A 21,619-nucleotide genomic window follows, 5' to 3' on the forward strand; every position below is an offset into this window, starting at 1 on the left:
CACCCCCGTCCATTTTATATGGGAGTCCCCCACCCCCTGTGAGACTTCCATATTAAAAAGACGGGGGGTGCTTGACGTATCTCTTAGGGGCTAAAAGCGGTTTTGGTACCTCTTGATTGGAAATCGATTGTTTTAGAATTGGTACCTCTCTGAGGGGTGCTTTTCAAAATTTCTGACGAGCAACCCCGTCCTTTTTTAAATAAAATACAAAAAAAATTCGTTCTTTTTATATGGAAGTTCCCTCGGGTCTTTTGCTAGCCTGCGTTGTAGACGAAATCTAGCCCTGTAACAATATACCGGCGGAATGTGGCGCGTGCGACGTAGGGTATCCTTTTCTTGCTCTATTAACTTCCACATTTGCCCTTTTACAAAAAATCTATAGCTCTTGAGTAAATAGATCGCGCTCTCCTGACTGACTTAATCACTACAGCGGATCCCCGCCTTACGGTCACTTCGTTATTACAGCCAATTGTTTTTGCTCAAGCGAAACACCAATATATTTTCTTACAAGAAAACCCAATTAATGCGGCCAACTGCCAAATTTTGAAATCCCAACCTGTACAATTCTTTATAATTTTATCCCGTTAATACGGCCACTCGAAACAGATACGCATTCATAATATAATTGACCAAACAAAACAAGTATTTAGAAACAATATAAAGGGAAAATTTGTTTCATTTTTCTTTTATTTTATTCGACTTTAGGAGAACGCTACCTAATCTTTGGAAGTTCCTGTGACTTATTGAGTGTCCTGTGTAACCAAAGGGAAAGTTCTGCGAATTCTTTTCAATCATCTACTATTTCTGCGCCATCTTGATTGAGGTAATGCTCGTGTGCTATTGCGCACCTCGTGAGTGATGTACTATTCCAGTTGCGTGACTTGCTCCTCGAGTACTGTACTTTGTTTATGTTCGTACTGTAAACAGTTTCTTCGTCCTGAGTGTTGTTTCGTCGTTCCGTAAGAGGGTGTTGCTTCGTCGTTCCATTGGTTCGTCGTCTTGTTAAGTAAATATCCAACCAGCCACTACCTAAACACTAAAGTAGACTGCAATAATTACTGAGCGCGGGAAACATGAATCTGAGGTCAAGCGTGAGAAAAAAACAAGTGATTATTACTGAGCGCGGAAAAAAATGCAACCAGTGCCAAGCGCGAGAAAAACAAGCTATCAATACTAAGAGTGGAAAACATGCAACCGGCGCCGAGCGCTAGAAAACAAGAGGTCAATACCGAGTGCGGGAAAACATGCAACCGGCGCCAAGCGCGGGAAAATAAGAAGTCAATAATTAGAACGGGAAAACATGAAACCGGTGCCAAGCGCGGGAAAACAATACTGAATGCGAGAAAACATGCAACCGGCGCCAAGCGCTGGAAAACAAGAAGTCAATACTGAGAACGGGAAAACATGAAATCGCTGCTAAGCGCGGGAAAACAATGCGACCGGTTCCAAGCGCGGGAAAACAAGTAATCAATACTGAGTGCGGTTATACATCCGCACCATTAACGTCTCCTTCATTTCTGATTCACAACAACGTTTTTGATGTGAAGAAAAAGAAATCGAATGATTATTATTCACTACTTGTAACGGAAAAAGCACAGCCTCCTAACATTATCCATAAATGGAAAAGCGATTTCAACCTTTCGGATGATCATTTCAGAGAATTTTTTCTGTGACCTCATTCTGTTTGCGCTCAAATCTTATGTTAAAGTGCACCTAACGCCAAAAATTTTTTTCGCCAAAATAATAAAGCTTATTTTGTGGAGTAATTTGCCGCAAAAATTTTTCGATTTGGTTAAATCCTCGAATTTCTTTGCTCCTTCGAAATCGAGTTTCGAATGGTTCGCGACCGCACATGGGAAACCTGGGGAGAGTTAAAGCTGTGACGTCAAATCCAGAACGAATACTTCGGCTGTCCCAGTCAGGGACCCGTTTCTCGAAAGCCCCGGAAACCTTTCGGGCCCGTAAAGCCATTTTTAGTCTATCTGTATCTAAAAACGGAGAAGTGTATGCACCCGAAACTTCTTGTATGAAGGGAACTTCTCTTCATATTAAGAATATGTGAATAAAACAGCTCTGTAATCGTAAGGTTCGACATTTTGCTATGGCTTTACGGGCCCGAAAAGTTTCCGGGTCTCTCGAGAAACGGGCTCCAGGTCTTTTATTTTGTCCTAGTGTAGAAACCTTTTTGCAGCACAAGTTCTTTCGCTGGGACTCTGCAGTCGACCGATTTCTGTTTTTACTAACAATGTCCTCTAGTTCGTCTGATTCTGAAATGAGCTTTGACTCGGAAAACTCTGAAATTTATTATATCACTGAAGAGAATGACCGCTCACGCTTATCAACATCGCAAACTGAATAGTCAAACGGTGACGACCGAGCTGATTTGTATGCTGACTACTCTCTGGCCAATGTTTGAGCTCGATGTACGCTTTCACACGTAGGTGCGGCAGAAGTACAATTTGTCATGTTTACTGACTGTACAAAACAAGCTTCGGCGGGCGCTCTCATTCATCGACAACAGAGAATTTACTGAATTTTTACACAAATAAAACCGAGCAGTTTCTACGGACGTAAAGTTATTGGGCCTTGATGAAACATCAAGCGTTGCTTACAATTCAGGCGAAACTCAAACTAGCAATTATTTTGTTTTACTTTTCGGTCGATAGACTGGCAAATTCCTCGCAAGCGTGTGGCAAGAGGAGCTAGAAAACTATGAAGTCCTGAAGCTCTGCTATATCTAAATATATCCAGCTAGTTTTTTTGCTGTGTAATGGAAAAGCTGCTAATCTTCAACATATGTGAAATTTAAAGTGGAGTAATGTACAGCTCATGTAAAAGAAGCATCCGTCGGAACACAACTTGGTCAGCGATAGATGTCTAAGCTTTAAAGCGGAACATACCTAAATTCGACACTGTCTTACTTCACCCAAACTGGAGCAGCTTACCACGAAGATGATTAAGCAAAATTCCAACAGACGTAAACGCGTTGAGTTGTGGACCAAAAACATGAAAAATTTCGGGAATTTCGGACGCCATTCCCCCCGCGCGACATCCGCAAAAATCCTCGCAGCATGAACGCGCGTGTGCCGCAGGCGATGGCGCAATTTGTTCTAAAAATAGAATTATTGTCCCATATCACGGGGACAACCCCAATACTAGAAATGGCGCGCGCTTACGGTCTCCGTCCCCGATTATGGCTCCTGTTAATACGTAATAATGCTTTGAGACTGATGTGCAGTCGTCTTGAGCAATACTCGTGGAAATATTCTAAGAAGAGAAGTATTTTTATAGTTAACAAGCAATAATATATTGCATTTATAATGCAGTAAATAAAATGACAGCAATTTTCTGTAAATTAGTAATTGGAGTGTTGACTAGTATCTACTTACTTAATTTCTGTGTACAATGCTCTTTCTAAAGGCTGGTTGTCACTATCACATTAGACTACAGGCAGTTTGTTTTTCTCTTGAAATTCAGCAGTGATTATAAGGCGACACGCTCTAGTCTCACAGGGATGAGACGAAACTGATAAACACTTGTCTTAGAGACCTAAGGCCGAGTCCACATTTCGCCGGAGGAATTTGAAAACACGGTATCGGTGAGGCCTACTGTCCACACTAATCTGTCCCGGAAACGGAGCTTTTCAAAAACGCTCTTCAAACCGGGGAAAATTTGAAAACGTCGGCTTTTCGTTTTAGTGTGGACATGAAACATCTTAAAACGGAGCTTTTCGAAAACGATGGCGTCACAATAATCGCGTGATTTCTCTGCCCGAGTTTTCAACAAACACAAAAACAAAATGAGCGGTGATAAATGCGTTTTCAAATTTCTCCAGCGTAGTGTGGACTGAAAGCATTTGATGCGTTTTGAGAGTGAAAACGCCGGTTTTTAATTTCTCCGGCGTGGTGTGCACGGGGGGGAAGAGAAGAAACTGGGTGCCAGCAGTCTACTAGCACATACGCAAAGGCAGTAAGATGTTGATAATCACAGTGTTGCCACAAGTCAGGAAATGGTCAGGGGAAAAAATTCTTCAGGTCGGGGAAAAGTCGGAATTTTTATCGAGTCAGGAAAATTGACATTTTGAAAAAGGGAAAATTTAATTTAACACGGTTAATTTTCTACCATTAAAGTCAGGGAAATGTGGCAGCAATGTAATTAGAGCCTTTTGTCAGGAAACTTTCCAGACTAATGGCAATTACAGCACCCTACTTCACCTGCGTATGTTCTTTCTGGTTACGCGCTAGTGAAAACTAGCCACTATACAGAGCAGTGCAAAAGGCCCTTAACACTGAGGTTAAAGATGCATTGTTAATGAAATGTTACTTCTTTTTCAACAAGACCTTTAGAATTTTTACCTTCGTAGGGTAAAATCAATATCCTTTAATCATTTTGAAAGCACAATACTCAAATCAACACGATGCTTTAACTTACATAAAATGCTAATACTTCTTTTGATGTTATTAGCTATAAATTCTACTTGAGTTTTCCAGTTTAAGTGTGAATCAATTAGTATGTCCGCGGTGTTTTACATCGATTACAAGCCCTGAGAAAAGTCGAAATTGAACAAGTGTAAAATTACGATAATTTCAGTTGATCATATCGATGAAGTAATGTTAACGTTTGATATCATTTTTAACCCTTTAAACTCCATGCACTTAAATTTGTTGGTGTTTGATTGAAACATCTTCGCCGGACGTCTTTGTAAATCCGGTAATCTTCGGGAAATACTCGAAAACGTTCGAGTGGCCTTCGGATAACTTTTGGAAGTCTTCGGAAAGTAGTCGGGAAACTTCGGAGAATCGTAAAACACGTCGATATCATAATACAAGGTTGCTTGTAATTGTAAAATTTCTCTTCTCGTGTTCAACTTTATATCTCACTTGTTAGCTGGGCTCACTCGTGAGATATCGCGTTGAACGCTCGAAGATAAATTCCATATCTACGCTCGCCCATGTCTTATTCCTTATTTATCAAACACTAATGAATCCTAAATCATAATCAGCAATATACAAGTATTGGCATGACCAGTTTCCATAGAAACAATCCGACCTAAAAAAGACATCCTCAATTTTAATTTTCAGTACTTTTCGCACAAAAGCGAGTTTTTTCGTGTTCCTATTATATTTCTTCTGAAGACTAAGAAAAGACCGGTTTAAATAAGTTCTGGGTATAATTTTTTTTATAACAAACTGTTCTGGCTTCTTAAAATTCTCGCCAATTTCACCTGATTAACCATTTCTTTGTCTTTGCTGACTAGAAAAAGTGAGGGAGTGCTTTTTATCAGAAGGAATTTACCGTTATCTAACTAGTCAGGCAAATATATTTTTAAAGAACTTTTTTGTTTATACTGAAGAAGTTTCTAGCTAACCCTAGGATACACAAGGTGAACATCTAACGTTAACGACTTAAAACATGAAAGCGAACTGGAATAACAAGAACAAAATCTGTAGTCGTTAAGTGGGCTTAAAAAGCTTCTGAACAAACTGCAATGACATATATAAAACAAAAGAACTCTTAATGGGGATTTAGGACTTAAGACTGAATCTGAACACAAGCCAACAGGCTTCGGATCGGCCGGCCTAATATCTAAATGATTTTTACTTTTGAGATTTCAAAGGCATATTTCCGAGTCTTAAAAGTAAACAAAATGTTATTTTCTGTAACTTTCCGCAATATCTGGCTGATTCCTAGAGTTAACGTGGACAGGCACATTTTGATCAAGCGACCACCAGCTTAAATTCAAACTCGAAAGAGGCTCGGATAGAGACAAATAAGTGACCTGGTAGTTTGGGTTACGCCACAAGATGAGTAAGGGGAAAGGAAAGAAGAAGGAAAATTTTTCACGCCTTCTTCCTCACTACCCACTATTCCTAAGCCAACATATATGGCGGCTAACCTAATCGACCGCAAGTCACTACCGATACCTCACGAGTACACCGTGCACGCAGAAAAGAGCTGCTCTGTGGACTAGAAAAAAAAAACAGTTATATTCTTAATCAGGGATGGTTGACAGAATTAGAAAGAGCCTTGATGAGCAACACTGATCTGTAGCTCTCGGCGGTCTTTGGATGTTCTTCACCAAACAATTTAATTCTGATATCAAGAGCACGCTTGGCTGACTCAAGGGCGGCCGTGTAATCACTCAGGGAATGCTGTGTAACTCCTACTGAATCGTAGCTGTCAGCGGTGTCGGGATGTTCTTCACCAAACAATTTAATTCTGATATCAAGAGCACGCTTCTTTGACTCAAGGGCGGCGGTGTAATCACTCAGGGAATGCTGTGTAACTCCTACTGAATGGTAGCTGTCAGCGGTGTTGGGATGTTCTTCACCAAACAATTTAATTCTGATATCAAGAGCACGCTTGTCTGACTCAAGGGCGGCAGTGTAATCACTCAGGGAATGCTGTAAAACTCCTACTGAATCGTAGCTGTCAGCGGTGTCGAGATGTTCTTCACCAAACAATTTAATTCTGATATCAAGAGCACGCTTGTCTGACTCAAGGGCGGCGGTGTAATCAGTCAGGGAACGCTGTGTAACTCCTACTGAATGGTAGCTGTCAGCGGTCTTGGGATTTTCTTCACCAAACAACTTAATTATGATATCAAGAGCACGCTTCTTTGACTCAAGGGCGGCGGTGTAATCACTCAGGGAATGCTGTGTAACTCCTACTGAATGGTAGCTGTCAGCGGTGTTGGGATGTTCTTCACCAAACAATTTAATTCTGATATCAAGAGCACGCTTGGCTGACTCAAGGGCGGCGGTGTAATCACTCAGGGAATGCTGTGTAACTCCTACTGAATCGAAGCTGTCAGCGGTGTTGGGATGTTCTCCACCAAACAATTTAATTCTGATATCAAGGGCACGCTTCTTTGACTCAAGGGCGGCGGGGTAATCACTCAGGGAATGCTGTGTAACTCCTACTGAATGGTAGCTGTCAGCGGTGTTGGGATGTTTTTTACCAAACAATTTAATTCTGATATCAAGAGCACGCTTGTCTGACTCAAGGGCGGCGGTGTAATCACTCAGGGAATGCTGGGTAACTCCTACTAAATGGTAGCTGTCAGCGGTGTTGGGATGTTCTTCACCAAACAATTTAATTCTGATATAAAGAGCACGCTTGGCTGACTCAAGGGCGGCGGTGTAATCACTCAGAGAATGGTGTGTAGCTCCTATATTATGGTAGCTGCCAGCGGTGTTGGGATGTTCTTCACCAAACAATTTAATTCTGATATCAAGAGCACGCTTCTTTGACTCAAGGGCGGCGGTGTAATCACTCAGGGAATGCTGTGTAACTCCTACTGAATCGTAGCTGTCAGCGGTGTCGGGATGTTCTTCACCAAACAATTTAATTCTGATATCAAGAGCACGCTTCTTTGACTCAAGGGCGGCGGTGTAATCACTCAGGGAATGCTGTGTAACTCCTACTGAATGGTAGTTGTCAGCGGTGTTGGGATGTTCTTCACCAAACAATTTAATTCTGATATCAAGAGCACGCTTCTCTGACTCAAGGGCGGCGGTGTAATCACTCAGGGAATGCTGTGTAACTCCTACTGAATGGTAGCTGTCAGCGGTGTTGGGATGTTCTTCACCAAACAACTTAATTATGATATCAAGAGCACGCTTGTGTGACTCAAGGGCGGCCGTGTAATCACTCAGGGAATGCTGTGTAACACCTACTGAATGGTAGCTGTCAGCGGTGTTGGGATGTTCTTTACCAAACAATTTAATTCTGATATCAAGAGCACGCTTCTTTGACTCAAGGGCGGCGGTGTAATCACTCAGGGAATGCTGTGTAACTCCTATTTCATGGTAGCTGTCAGCGGTGTTGGGATGTTCTTCATCAAACAATTTAATTCTGATATCAAGAGCACGCTTCGCTGACTCAAGGGCGGCGGTGTAATCACTCAGGGAATGCTGTGTAACTCCTACTGAATGGTAGCTGGCAGCGGTCATTGGATGTTCTTCACCAAACAATTTAATTCTGATATCAAGAGCACGCTTCGCTGACTCAAGGGCGGCGGTGTAATCACTCAGGGAATGCTGTGTAACTCCTACTGAATGGTAGCTGTCAGCGGTGTTGGGATGTTCTTCACCAAACAATTTAATTCTGATATCAAGAGCACGCTTCTTTGACTCAAGGGCGGCGGTGTAATCACTCAGGGAATGCTGAGTAACTCCTACTGAATGGTAGCTGTCAGCGGTGTTGGGATGTTCTTCACCAAACAATTTAATTCTGATATCAAGAGCACGCTTCTCTGACTCAAGGGCGGCGGTGTAATCACTCAGGGAATGCTGTGTAACTCCTATTCCATGGTAGCTGTCAGCGGTGTTGGGATGTTCTTTACCAAACAATTTAATTCTGATATCAAGAGCACGCTTGGCTGACTCAAGGGCGGCGGTGTAATTACTCAGGGAATGCTGTGTAACTCCTACTGAATGGTAGCTGTCAGCGGTGTTGGGATGTTCTTTACCAAACAATTTAATTCTGATATCAAGAGCACGCTTGGCTGACTCAAGGGCGGCGGTGTAATTACTCAGGGAATGCTGTGTAACTCCTACTGAATGGTAGCTGTCAGCGGTGTTGGGATGTTCTTTACCAAACAATTTAATTCTGATATCAAGAGCACGCTTGGCTGACTCAAGGGCGGCGGTGTAATTACTCAGGGATTGCTGTGTAACTCCTACTGAATGGTAGCTGTCAGCGGTGTTGGGATGTTCTTCACCAAACAATTTAATTCTGATATCAAGAGCACGCTTCTCTGACTCAAGGGCGGCGGTGTAATCACTCAGGGAATGCTGTGTAACTCCTACTGAATGGTAGCTGTCAGCGGTGTTGGGATGTTCTTCACCAAACAACTTAATTATGATATCAAGAGCACGCTTCTTTGACTCAAGGGCGGTGGTGTAATTACTCAGGGAATGCTGTGTAACTCCTACTGAATGGTAGCTGTCAGCGGTGTTGGGATGTTCTTCACCAAACAATTTAATTCTGATATCAAGAGCACGCTTGGCTGACTCAAGGGCGGCGGTGTAATCACTCAGGGAATGCTGTGTAACTCCTATTCCATGGTAGCTGTCAGCGGTGTTGGGATGTTCTTTACCAAACAATTTAATTCTGATATCAAGAGCACGCTTGGCTGACTCAAGGGCGGCGGTGTAATTACTCAGGGAATGCTGTGTAACTCCTACTGAATGGTAGCTGTGAGCGGTGTTGGGATGTTCTTTACCAAACAATTTAATTCTGATATCAAGAGCACGCTTGGCTGACTCAAGGGCGGCGGTGTAATTACTCAGGGAATGCTGTGTAACTCCTACTGAATGGTAGCTGTCAGCGGTGTTGGGATGTTCTTCACCAAACAACTTAATTCTGATATCAAGAGCACGCTTGTCTGACTCAAGGGCGGCGGTGTAATCACTCAGGGAATGCTGTGTAACTCCTACTGAATGGTAGCTGTCAGCGGTGTTGGGATGTTCTTCACCAAACAATTTAATTCTGATATCAAGAGCACGCTTGGCTGACTCAAGGGCGGCGGTGTAATCACTCAGGGAATGCTGTGTAACTCCTACTGAATGGTAGCTGTCAGCGGTGTTGGGATGTTCTTCACCAAACAATTTAATTCTGATATCAAGAGCACGCTTCTTTGACTCAAGGGCGGCGGTGTAATCACTCAGGGAATGCTGTGTAACTCCTACTGAATCGTAGCTGTCAGCGGTGTCGGGATGTTCTTCACCAAACAATTTAATTCTGATATCAAGAGCACGTGTGTACGACGTAATAGCTTCTGTGTAGTTGCTTCTATGGTGTTGAATGTCGCCTCGGTCACAATAGTTCTGAGCTAGTGCCTCCTCGTGCTGTTCTTGAATTTCTCTGTTGTTTTTTTCCCTTTCAACGCTTTGTTGCAGTGCTTTTTGATGAAAGCTAATCCTTTCCTCTGTAAGCGTTAAAGCGTCTCTCTCCCTACCAAGTAACTTGAGCACACCAACGACATTGCGATGAAAGTTGTACCAACCAGTTTTAGTGTTGTTGAGTGTTGATTTACAGTCGTTTAGTATGGTAAGCAACACGTTGCCAAACATTTGATTGGTGTCTGAGGTAGAGAAGATTTTTACTGCTTTGCTCACAAGAAGGATAATGTTAACTTTCAGAGGCTGGTTTACCGAAGGGTTTGCTTTGTTTGTCGGAATGATGCAGTGTTCACCAACTTTCTTTATTGGTGGCTCTGGCATAGGTATCACCAGTAAACAAGTGTCGCTGGCATCTCTGCATTCCTTTAGTGCTTTTAGATAAAAGTTGGATGAGGTCACTGAATCATTTTTGCTTTGGTAATAGATTGCAAAAATTTGAAAAATAATAAGCTTCAAAATGATGTGCTCCGGACTTGTGTTCATGGAAGAAAGTGCTTCTTCTAAAACTTTCACTCCATCCTCTGTCTTTCCGATAACAAGCTGATGGAGTCCATAATAGCACAAGTGTTTTCCTTTCTCTCCATCACAATGGGAAGAAGTTGGCACTTGAACAGCCTCAGACACAGAAAGCAACTTCTTTGTGTTTCCTCTTGCGCCCCAGGTCACCTCACCAAACGCCTTGGAATTAAGCAGGCGCCGGTAGAAAACATGTTTCCCTGTCTGATGAGCCGCCATTATTGCTGAATCGAGAATTTTGTCAAACGTAGATCCGTCATTCCAAAAGAGAGTGTCAAGAAACAGCTCTGCTTTCGCCAAAACATCGAAAACTCTGTCGGCTGTTTTTGAATCCAAACAACCATCAATTAGACTTTGAACAATGTTTTCTTTCACTTCATAGAACTCAATGAACGCAGACGTGGAATGTCCGCAAAGGAAATTCTCATTTAGTTCATCGAACAGGGCAATGTAAAATGCACGGAAGCGAGATTTTGAGTTTAGAACTGTTTCTTTCATGTCAGCTTCTCCCTTTTCTCTTGCAAACGACTGAATTAGTTTATGCATAGAAAATTTGCTTAATTCTGAGGAACAATCAATGAGAGATTTTCTCTGAAGTCTTCGCAACACCTTCTCTGCTTCAGTCGTTCTGGTTATCCCCAAAACAGCTTCAGAAATCTTTAAATCAAAATGCGCAGGAAGAATACACAAAGATACCAGTGCCTCTTGGTCTTGTGTAGAGAGTCTCTGGAAAGACGACTCGAAGAGAGATCTCAATCTCGAATTGCTTGGATATTCTGGGTTGTCCAGCATTTCCACTATGTTTTCTGTGCACTCGATGAATTCAAGATACTGACTCGCCGGAGTAAAATCGTCAGAAATGGAGGAACACAGTAATTTTATGGCTAAGGGAACCTGCCCACAGATTTGTGAAACTTTTGTCAAATCAGAAGAGCTCGCTCCTGGGAGCAATTCTCGAGCTAGGGTTTGACATGACAACTTGTCTAGTTCTCTTATTCTGACAGACTTGTGTCCCTGAAAATGTAAGTTCAAAAAGGACAAAGATTCTCTTGTGGTTAAAAGAAAGTTGACTTTGTCACTGCGATTGAGGACTTCTCCAATGAGGTTAAAAACCTCCTCCTTTACGCTTGGCACACCACATTCAAACAGGTCATCGGCATTATCCAGGATTATAACACAGCGATCCGATAGTCTGTCAAAAATTAAGCAAAGCTCATCGCCAGCTGATAAATCCTGCAACTTATCAGTTTCAAGTGTCCCAGCCTGTCGGAAGAGACTAAGAAATTTGGACGTTAAATCGCTTTTTGACTTAAGCCCACGTAATGAGAGAAAGAAGACGGGCAGCTCAAGTGCTTGAAGATGATGACCCACTGCGATGGCAACGGACGTTTTTCCGAACCCTGGCGAACCCCAGACGGAGACGAGTCGGGTGGATTCGGAAGTCGTGTGACCAACAATTTTGTCACATTCTTCCTCACGGCCAATGAAGTGGGGAACCTTTGGAGGAAGATTTGATCTCGGTAGAATTGTTTTAAGTCCTGTAAATCAATTAACCAACAAATAATAATTAAATGAACGAACGAACGAACGGGCAGATGGATGGATGGATGGATGAATAAACAAATAAATGCACTGGAGGATAGTAAAACATTGCTATTCAAGAGATAGAATATACCAAAACAAATATTATATAACATACTTTTCCTTCAGGCCAAAGGTTTTTTCGAAAGCTAATTATTGCTAGAGCGGGATTAGAAAAAAAAGCATTTTTTGTTGATTCTTTTTGTTTAAAGTCGATTTTTTCCCACCAATTTTAATAAGGAGACAATAAATGTCTTGTGCAAGTCATTGTTGATATTTTATGAAACAATTCAAAGTTTTCGTTAACCCTGCACTAGCTTAACTTTTGAGGACATCCCCAGCTTTGGCCGCTTGTAACTTTAAAAGCATTGAAGTAACGAACTCCTGAAATTTATTTGGGAACAAATTGGTTTGACTTATCATCGCTCAAGGATCTTGTAGTTTGAATTTTCCTGTTTTAAATGAAAATAAATTGAAACATTCTTACACTAGCGTTGTTCAGGATTTTGACTACGTTTTAGCTAGTTTTAGTGGTTTTCTAAAGCTTTTAAAATAAACATCAGAAAATCCAACATGGCGTCTGTTCAGAAAACCTGACGCATTTCTTTGTCGTATGACGTCATAGTTCCATGTTGTGGACTTCAAAGGAAATAGCTTGAACGAGCTATAAATCGTCAGGTTTTAGTGTGATAGCTTTAATGTTATATAGTGAGGGCTCAACCACCCCTTTCTCCAGGATCTGTGAGACCACGAAACTCCGTCTGAATATTGTTAGTCCTCTTTTAATTAACCGGCCCATCTCGTTCTAGGGGTTTGATAATGCGAGAAATCTACAGTTGAGAAGTCACTCCTATGTTGAGATTTCTTTTCCGCTAACCATATAGATGGCTGAAACATTATAATTTTAGTTTCACTACTAGATAACGAAAACTTCTTTCTTTTATACATGGGTAGCTATAGTCGACGGTTACTCACCGAAACGGCAAAAATGGTAGCGTCCTATTTTAGCGTGCATCTGCTCTTACAAGTCGGGTGTAGACAAAACATGGACCCCCCTTCTGGACAGCCCCTTCTAGACCCCCCTTCTGGAGCCCCTTCTGGACCCCCTTCTGGACCCCCTTCTGGACCCCCTTCTGGATCCCCCCTTCTGGAGCCCCTTCTGTACCCCTCAATTTTTTCGGTGAAAAAAATAATAATAAATTAAAGTTATACAAAATACGTGTGCTACATACCACCGCTTCTTTCGCTCTTTAGTTCCCTTCGATTCCGCGTTCCGCTCGAAAGAAGGTGTTCTCCTTCACGCAACGCATCTCCAAGTTTTCGTTTAGCATTTCAGAGGAGAATCAGGAATTTTTTAGCGATCAGCCACTCGGACAATTTCTGCAAAACTTGTCATTTTCAAGTTGCATGGACTCCCGCCATTTTGGTTTTTTCCGCTGACCAGTACAATCGAGGGGCGTTGCTTGCGGCCAAGTGCAAAAAATGTTTCTGGTGTTTCAATCGCAAAAAAATGTAAGACCTTTGTGGGAAAACGGCCTAGAAAAATAATGTTGAAAACCAGATTATGAACTTCACCTTCGAAAGATGGATGGTGAGGTTACATGTGCAGTTATAATCCAGTTAAAACTTCAGAGAGGTCATTGTAACCGTCCTATGTTCTGGGCATTTGGGATGTGAAAGCAGGGTTAGTGGAGCAGGGTCTCTCACAGCGTGTAAGTTTTCAGTGCCTTAATTACAGTGTGATTTTAAGTATTGTTAAAACTGCGCTGGTAATAGGCACAACGTAAGCAAAAAGACAAAAAAAAAACAGCATAAACGAATGCATTTAGTTTTATTCCAAATGCAAATCTTAACTCACCATCCTCCATCGTCGCGTCTCGTGTAACGCCCCTCGGTGGTACTGGTCAGCGGAAACACCAAGATGGCGGAAAACAAAATGGCGGGAGTCCATGCAAATTGAAAATGACAAGTTTTGCAAAAATTGTCCAAGTAGCCAATCGCTAAAAAATTCCCCATTCCCCTCGAAAATACTAAACGAGAACGTGGAAATGCGTTGCGTAAAGGGGAACACCTTCTTTCGAGCTGAACGCTGAATCGAAGGAAGCTAGAGTGCGAAAGAAGCGCTAGTATGTAGCCCACGTATTTTGTATAATTTTAATTTATTACTAGTAGTAATCGTAGATTAAAGAGTGCGTTCGAGTTTTGGTAGGTTGGTATGTTAAAAAAAGACAAACAAACAAAAATTCTAGGGACAGTATTTTGTGCCTGAGCTGTTAGGTAGGCCTGAAATTCATTGGTCTACCTTCAGCAGGGGCGAAAACAAATACATTGATCGCAAAGATGGCTTGGTATGATAAAAACAAATTCTAGGGAAAGCATTTTGTGCCTGAGCTGTTAGGTGGGCGTGCAATTGGTCTTCCTTCAGCAGGGGCAAAAACAAATGATTTGATCGCAAATCACGTGCATATGAGAGGGTTTGTTCTCATTTCGTGAAGACATGTCTACAAGGTTTTTAAATGCCATTAACACTGACTACGAACTTTAAATAAACAACTTCAGTATTCGCTACAGTCCACAATACTGTGCTTCCTCCACACTCGAAAGTTCGCAATATTGCGCAACACTCGAAAGAAACACATGGACGAACATAGACATGACGTCATTCGCGCCTGAAGAATTTTTTTGGGGGGGAGGCCAAATTGGTGTCCCCCGATAGATGGATAGATACACAGATCTCGAATTTTTATGCATTACACGATTAGAACTGCGTTCTGTCGAACGCAATTATTTTTTTCTTTAACCGAAAAAATTGAGGGGTCCAGAAGGGGGCTCCAGATTTTGTCTACACCCTTACAAATCCTCAGTCGGCACCCAGTGATGTTTATCAAAGGATTATCACTTGAAGTAAAAACTCTGGAGTGCTGCTTACTTACCTGGTCGCTGAGTATTGATTAGGTCTTCAAACTTTTGATTCATCTCGGCAATTTTCTCATTCGTCATTTCGGCTTGGTTTGCAGTTGCCTTTTCAATGGTCTTTCTCAGCTCTATGGAGTCTCCTTGTCGTTCCTGTCTCGACTGAGCAAAATCTGACCTCATACCCATTAGTTCATCTTCCACATTTTCCTTGAGAAATGTGATTTCTGTTAGCAACTCCTTTGTGATGTCATCTTTTAACTTGCAAACTTTTCCTGTGGGAAAGTCCGACTCGGTCAAACTTCCAACGGCATCAATAGGGTCAGTCGTGACTCCAAGAGCCTTGATGGCGTCTTTGGTGTGTTGAATGTATTGTCCAAATGTCTTTTTGCCAATCTCGGAGTTGAAAGAGTGACAAAATGCATTTCTTAAGAGTCGCAGCTGACCAATGGCCATTGCAAACGTTTCAGCTTTATTTCCGCCCGGGCTGACCACGGAAGAATGAAAGGTTCCATGAGGCGGTTTACCGTGCTTCAAGTACAAATCACTGAGTGTCCTGTGATGACCTGTTGTGTCTGGTAGAGCGAAGGACTTCGCGTAGATAGTGGCCTGGAACAAGGCGCTACAATCCCATTCTTCGTAAGGGAGGTGTGTGGGTACTTTGGTCTTACCACCTTCTGTAGCGAGGAACATGTTTCGCACAGCAATGGAGTCATCCCACGGCTGGTAACCAGGGAGATGTGCAAAGGTATTGTCCCACATGTGTTTGAAAGTTTGGCGTAGCACCGTGGGGAACTCATTCAGGACAACAAAAGAAAACTTAAAATAGTTCAACTGTTCGTTCGTAAACGGCTGTAGAGCCATTATGGATGATGATGAATTAATCCCAGTGAAAAGTGTCTATATCGCCAGGAAGACAATACTGCCCCTGTTAAAAGAACAACAGTGAACGTAAATCAAGGAATGATTAGAGCAAAATCGTTTCAAAATACAATTTTCAAATGATCAGGAATGTTGAATCTTCATGTTCCGAAAAACATTTTTTTGAGAAAAATTTAATCTGAGGGTATAAGACCCCCTTATGTTATAAAAAATGCAAGTGGGGTAAAACGCCTTTTGAATTCGTGAATGGATGGATTTGTTTTAGTCCTGAAAAGTCACAAAGTATGACCACTATAGCTTGAATGCTGTGTTTTTATAGGAAAAAATTCAAATCAGCGCGGGCTCCCATACTAAATTGGATTAAACGCTGGATTAAACAAATTTTTTAGTACTTGTATTTAGAGCGGAGCTCCGGCGGTCCAAAAGACCGCTAAGCGGAGCACCACAACTATGGGAAGAGAACCATGCATGCATGGAAATAGAAAACTATGCAAACTATTTTCATGGTCAACATGGCTAGAGGCGTGGATCGCGGGTGCGTGCGCCCTACGACGACGAAAACGACGCTGCGCAACATAGCGGCCATGCTCCAGCTAATCCCAAGTCATGCAGCCTTGGTTTACAGCGCACATCTTGGACATCCATATTATGGTTAATTGGCCCCTGTCAAAACAAGTTATCCGCTGAACAGCATCAAGTAACCGCATCGCAGGCTCAGGTTTAGAGCTTACCAAGAACTGGGTTTCGATTGGATCACCGGCTCAAGCAAGTTTAACTTGATGTTATTAGGGCCTTATACTTCGAAAGCTGGTTAACGTTAACCCAGGATTAAAAGTTAACCGAAACATAAATTTTTCCTGTATAAAAACGTTTTTCACTGTCTATGTTTCGTGTAGTGTGAGGTCATTCAAACTCAAAAGAGAAAAGCAAAGAATATAACAGAAAACCTTACCGCAAAGTTACAAAACTCAAATCAAAATTCTCACTTATCCTGGGTTAGTTTAATTTGGCTTTGAATAACCCGGCCCGGGAACTCCGCTTTTAGGCTTGGCTAAATCTATTTAACAAATTAGGAAGCCTCGACTGTGCTGTGTTCTGTTGTAAAGCACGCAGGAAGCGGTAGAGCACGAAAGAAGTGCAGGGGAAAACACGAGACGTAGTCGAGCGTTTTTCCTACTTTTTGAGTGCTCTACCGCTTCCTAAGTGCTTTACAACAGAACAGAGCACAGTCGAGGCTTCTTTATTTGTTTTATGATGAAGAATCCATTTATTTCACCGAGCGTTTGATGAATTTTCAAGTCAAACTTTATTTTCCAAACGAAGAAAAGTGGCGTCAGCATGCATCTGTTCTTTAATAAAGCACGCTTAAATAAGCCAATCACAATCCTTGTTGGATCGCTCAAATCTGATTGGCTAAAGAGACGACAGCTGTCAATCACAAACTGGAGTTCAGCTAAGCTTCCAGTTTTGAGTGGCTTGGCCTAGTGGCTTTCGAGAGAAGAACGTTTGCTTCAAAGTTCACTTTTTAGTTTGATTTAAAAATATGGATCTAAAAGTACGTTTCTTAGTCCAGAGGAATCCGGTTGCATTGAGGCTCATGAAAACGTGCTCTTTTCCAGTGGAAATTGCGAAACAAAGCACCCAAAACTTGCGGATGAAAATGCGATTAATTCTGAATTGTATAATTTTAGTACATTTTTAACACTACTGTTGTTACCAATGGTCTCCGAGCAGCCATATTTACTGCAGACAAATAGTTCGTTTCTATTGGGTTTGTCTGAATCACAGGGGATGTTTAATTTGTGTCAAATTTGTCAAAATTCCGAAGGAAAAATTTGAAAGCCAGCTTATCGTCATCAACCCGTACTCTGTTCTCTGATAAAGCACGCTGTTTCAACCAATCAGAGCGCGCGTTATATGGAAACTTTATTATAAATATTAATAAAGTTTCCATACAACGCGCGCTCTGGTTGGCTGAAACAACGTGATTTAATTATTAGAGTACAGATGCACGGTAAGCTTATTTTCAAATTTTTGCTTTGGCTTGTTGACAAATTTGACCTAAATTAAACACCCCCTTGAATCAGACAAACGAAACGGCAACGAGCTATTTGTCTGCAGTAGACGTAGTTGCATGGAGACCACTGTTAACAACAGTAGTGTTTAAACTGTACTAAAACAACAAGTTTTAATTTGTTAGATTCCGACAAAACGGCAATAACGTAGAGAAATAACCAAATTCTCAACCTAGCAAAGCTTCGATAAAAGACATATTTGTAACAAAGGCAGAAATTAAACTTAAGATGTACAACAACGGCAGGAAACACTACAGGGTGTACATAGCATGGCAAAGGTGGCATAGAAGTCTTCTCAATTCCTATTCAAGATCTCTGCCAACTTAGCCTGTGAACAGGCTCCTGACTGTGTTTTATGGGATGAAAAAAACGGGCGGGCGGAGATAGCCGCGGGTGGCCTGGAAAGGAAAAAATCCCACCCCGTTAGGTTCGCTTCGCTCGTCCCATTTTATTTTTTTGACCTCGTTGGGAGCCTGTTCACAGACGGTGCCAATTCTCCCATATTATCCAGTAGGCCTGTCCCAATTGTGCTCGGCAACTTTCGAGCAACTGTTTAGGGTTCTAGCAACATCGACCAAGTTTTATCTTTCTGAGCAACGTTTGAGAAAAATATAGGTTTAGAGCACATATCAAGCACGAAAAAAGTCAACCATTTCATACAAAACGTCAATTCAATTTATGCGAATGTCTTGAATGTTTATCAACTTTTTGAAGTTTAAACACATAACCTGTCACTTGACGTCAATCGAACCATGTGTTTTGTTCCGTTGGCTAAGAGTGTCCTTAAACTTTCGCCCATATTTACGAGCAACTCTTTAAAGCTAAGTTTCAAGCTATTTTTCTTCACCGATGTTAGCAATTATTGTGAAGAACGAAAAATAACTTTTAATTAACGTTTATATAAAAATATCAAGAAATTTTGGTATCAACGATTAGGATTTTTGGCAATTTTTTAGCAACTTTTTGTCATTCCAGTGAGCAACTTTCTAGCATTTTACAAGCACAATCGGGACAGGCCTATTATCCAGGAGTCTCCTGGATACAGACCGAATCTACCGGTCTCCCGTACGGATCACCACTTTTACTTTGGCCAATAATTATCATTTTCGGGGGAAATATTTGAAATATTTGCCGATGCATTTTTGTTGTGGAATCTGCAAAATTCTCTTTCTAACGACGCTTTTTAAGGTCGAGAAAGTAAAACTAGCAATGTACCAGCTTACTTCTTTTTACGTGATGCATGCTGGGAAAAAAATTATCCGTGATGCGTGATTTGATGGAAGAATTCAGCATGATGCGTCATTGGAATCCTGAAGCAAAATTTCACCTCAAAGTGACCTGGAGAATCAAAATTTACCTTCGACACTTTTTTTCGTTGTTATTGCATCGTTTAGGAAAGTCAGCGTGATAACGGAGCGGCCGGGAAAATACAGAAACAGGAGAAGGGCGGATTTAATCCTCGTATTACAGCTCGTTCCTGGATTAGCGTGCGCCGCCTGGTGTGGATCTTAATAAGGTATTTCATACTTGATTTATGCATCACTCAAGTCCAATCGATATCAAAATAGAAATAGATTTAGAAATCGATATCGCAGCCACACATAATCTCATTGTTTAAGTATCAATCTACTTGTCGTTTAAAACTTTGTCTAAATCCTCTTCACATACACTTCGAAAACGCAAAGATGCTGCCGCCATTTTGTTCTGTTCTGAACAACCGCACGCTTCTAGGCTACCACAAGCTTTGTAGCTTTAATTCTTACCGTATTAAAATAAAGGTTTTATGGTTATGTTTGTGTTTATTCACTATCTACAGTAGAATAAGAGAACGGCATTCGTGATAGAACGTGAGTAGATTTATACTAAACACTGTTAGCTCTTATCACCTGTCTTATGCTCGATTGTATTTTTATCGAGCGAATTCTATTATTCTGCTGTTATCGAGCAAAGCAAACTCGAATGACTCTGGGGCTAAGTTTGAATAAAATTACTCAGTATTAAGATCTATTAAATCGAACCTTTTATATTGGGTGATCAGATTGAACCCTTGGGAGAGAGAAAGCATACATTGCAATAGGTTTTAGCCACCCAATTAAGCGAGCGAAAAATGATAGTCTGTGGTTCCGCTTTGAGTACCTTGTAAACAGAAAGTTTATATATACAACACTCTCTCTTACCTTCAAGGCCCCTTTAGTATTCTGGATATTTCGAGGATATTCCTTAAAGAAACAAGAACTCTGTGCACGATTGTGGTAAAATGACACAATTTACCGAACGTTAAAAGGAAGTCTGTTGAATTTTCTGAAGCCTTTTTCGTCAGTCTTTTTCCGTGTCGATTCTGTGAATTTTAATGATTCCGTAGCATGATGCAATCCTAACACATCCCAGAATACAATAATTATAAAGGCGAAAACATTATTTTCAGTCATAAACTGAATGAGGCAGAAAGGATCCACAAGACCACGTCTGCTACGTGATAAAGTGCAGATGGCACTAACTTTCTTAGATATGTAAAGTAGGTCAAAAATGAAGATGTCATTGGCTAAAAAAAGAAAATACTCTTCATTGCTGAATAGCATGCAACGAAAACTAGAAATGACGTCAACATTGGCGTTGATAAAACAAAACAAAACAAAACAAAAAAACAAGTTCTATAAAAACAAGTTAAGTGTTGTCAACACCGTTCAACTTGGTTTCTTTCTTGCTCTGTAAGTCGATCGTCACCATGTAGTACTGACGTCTCTTTTCCCACCTCGATCAATAATGCTGAATCCGAATGCAGGTCTAAACGAGAGAGCTTTTAATATGTTTTGAACGAAGCTGCGTAGACAAGCGAATATATCTTGCATAATTAAAGGCCAGCCGAGTGTCACGGGCTGCGCAGGTGCAAGATTTCTTTTTCCATATAGGCTTAAAATTCCTTTTGAGCGGCGATATTTAACCTTACTGTGTTCTTTTAGCATTAAGAAAAAGTAAAGTTCTCAAAACTAAATTATTTTGAGGTCAGTCTGCGTTTAATAATTTTAACTTGTTTCGTGTTTCCGGCCCCGTCGGTCGCAGCGTAGTCATAATACACCAATAGTAATTGTTTCGTGTCAATAGTTTTTTTATCTCGAAAGATTTCTTACTGCTACTAACAGCCACGTTAATGCAGATTCTACAGTAAAAAACGATTTAACGGTCGCGATACGAAATCATCTTACAAATCTTGCCGTAACATATTGCACTCCATTTTAATACTGTCGAATTGCAGCACGATCCACACATCTTTTAAATTAACCGTCATATGAAAATATTAAATGTAAATGTTTTTTTTACTAAATTTGCGAACTAGTAGCAGACAAGAAATAACTTTGAGATTAAAACACACAGTTTTAAATTTGAAAAACATGTTTCGGATGACCAACATCCATCGATCTTCAGTTGCAAATACAAATGAACCGCTAGTCGGTGTGGTATAAAAGCGAACTTTCATAGAATATACGAATACTAAATAACAACATGAATATGAAGCACTAGAAGATACAATAGTTAAATTTTCACGAACGCGTGTACAAGACGTCGGTTTGTCTCGTTGACATAACAGGCGCTGCAGCCTGCGCAAGAAAATTTGTAAATAACATGGGATCGTGACAATTTAGATATGGCATCTTTGGCACTAAATAAGTTCTTGATCTTGTATGGCGTAAACACTAACTTGATGTCTAAGTTCTTGCAAGAGAATTGGGTTAAGCGCTTGATTCT

The 21,619-nt window shown here is 41.1% G+C and overlaps 2 protein-coding genes and 1 long non-coding RNA gene across 8 annotated transcripts in view; 1 reads left to right on the plus strand and 2 right to left on the minus strand.

The window, feature by feature from the left end:
* LOC149102704 (uncharacterized) overlaps positions 1-21,619 on the plus strand; it is a 234,512-nt gene that overhangs the window by 158,532 nt on the left and 54,361 nt on the right. The window lies entirely within an intron of this gene.
* LOC110043911 (uncharacterized) overlaps positions 1-21,619 on the minus strand; it is a 222,544-nt gene that overhangs the window by 45,505 nt on the left and 155,420 nt on the right. The gene's annotated exons all lie outside the window — the stretch shown is intronic.
* Positions 670-20,834, minus strand: LOC149102715 (uncharacterized). The gene is made up of 3 exons (XM_089274056.1): positions 20,053-20,834; positions 14,939-15,846; positions 670-11,962 (listed from the first exon to the last, which is right to left on the minus strand). Exons 2-3 carry the CDS (start codon positions 15,780-15,782, stop codon positions 5,997-5,999), a joined length of 6,810 nt encoding a protein of 2,269 aa, XP_089130182.1. The 5' UTR covers positions 15,783-15,846; positions 20,053-20,834; the 3' UTR covers positions 670-5,996.

The sequence above is a fragment of the Orbicella faveolata genome, unplaced genomic scaffold (genome assembly GCF_042242905.1).
Source record: "Orbicella faveolata isolate gen_17 unplaced genomic scaffold, um_ofav_v1 contig_35, whole genome shotgun sequence".
Classification (NCBI taxonomy): domain Eukaryota; kingdom Metazoa; phylum Cnidaria; class Anthozoa; order Scleractinia; family Merulinidae; genus Orbicella; species Orbicella faveolata.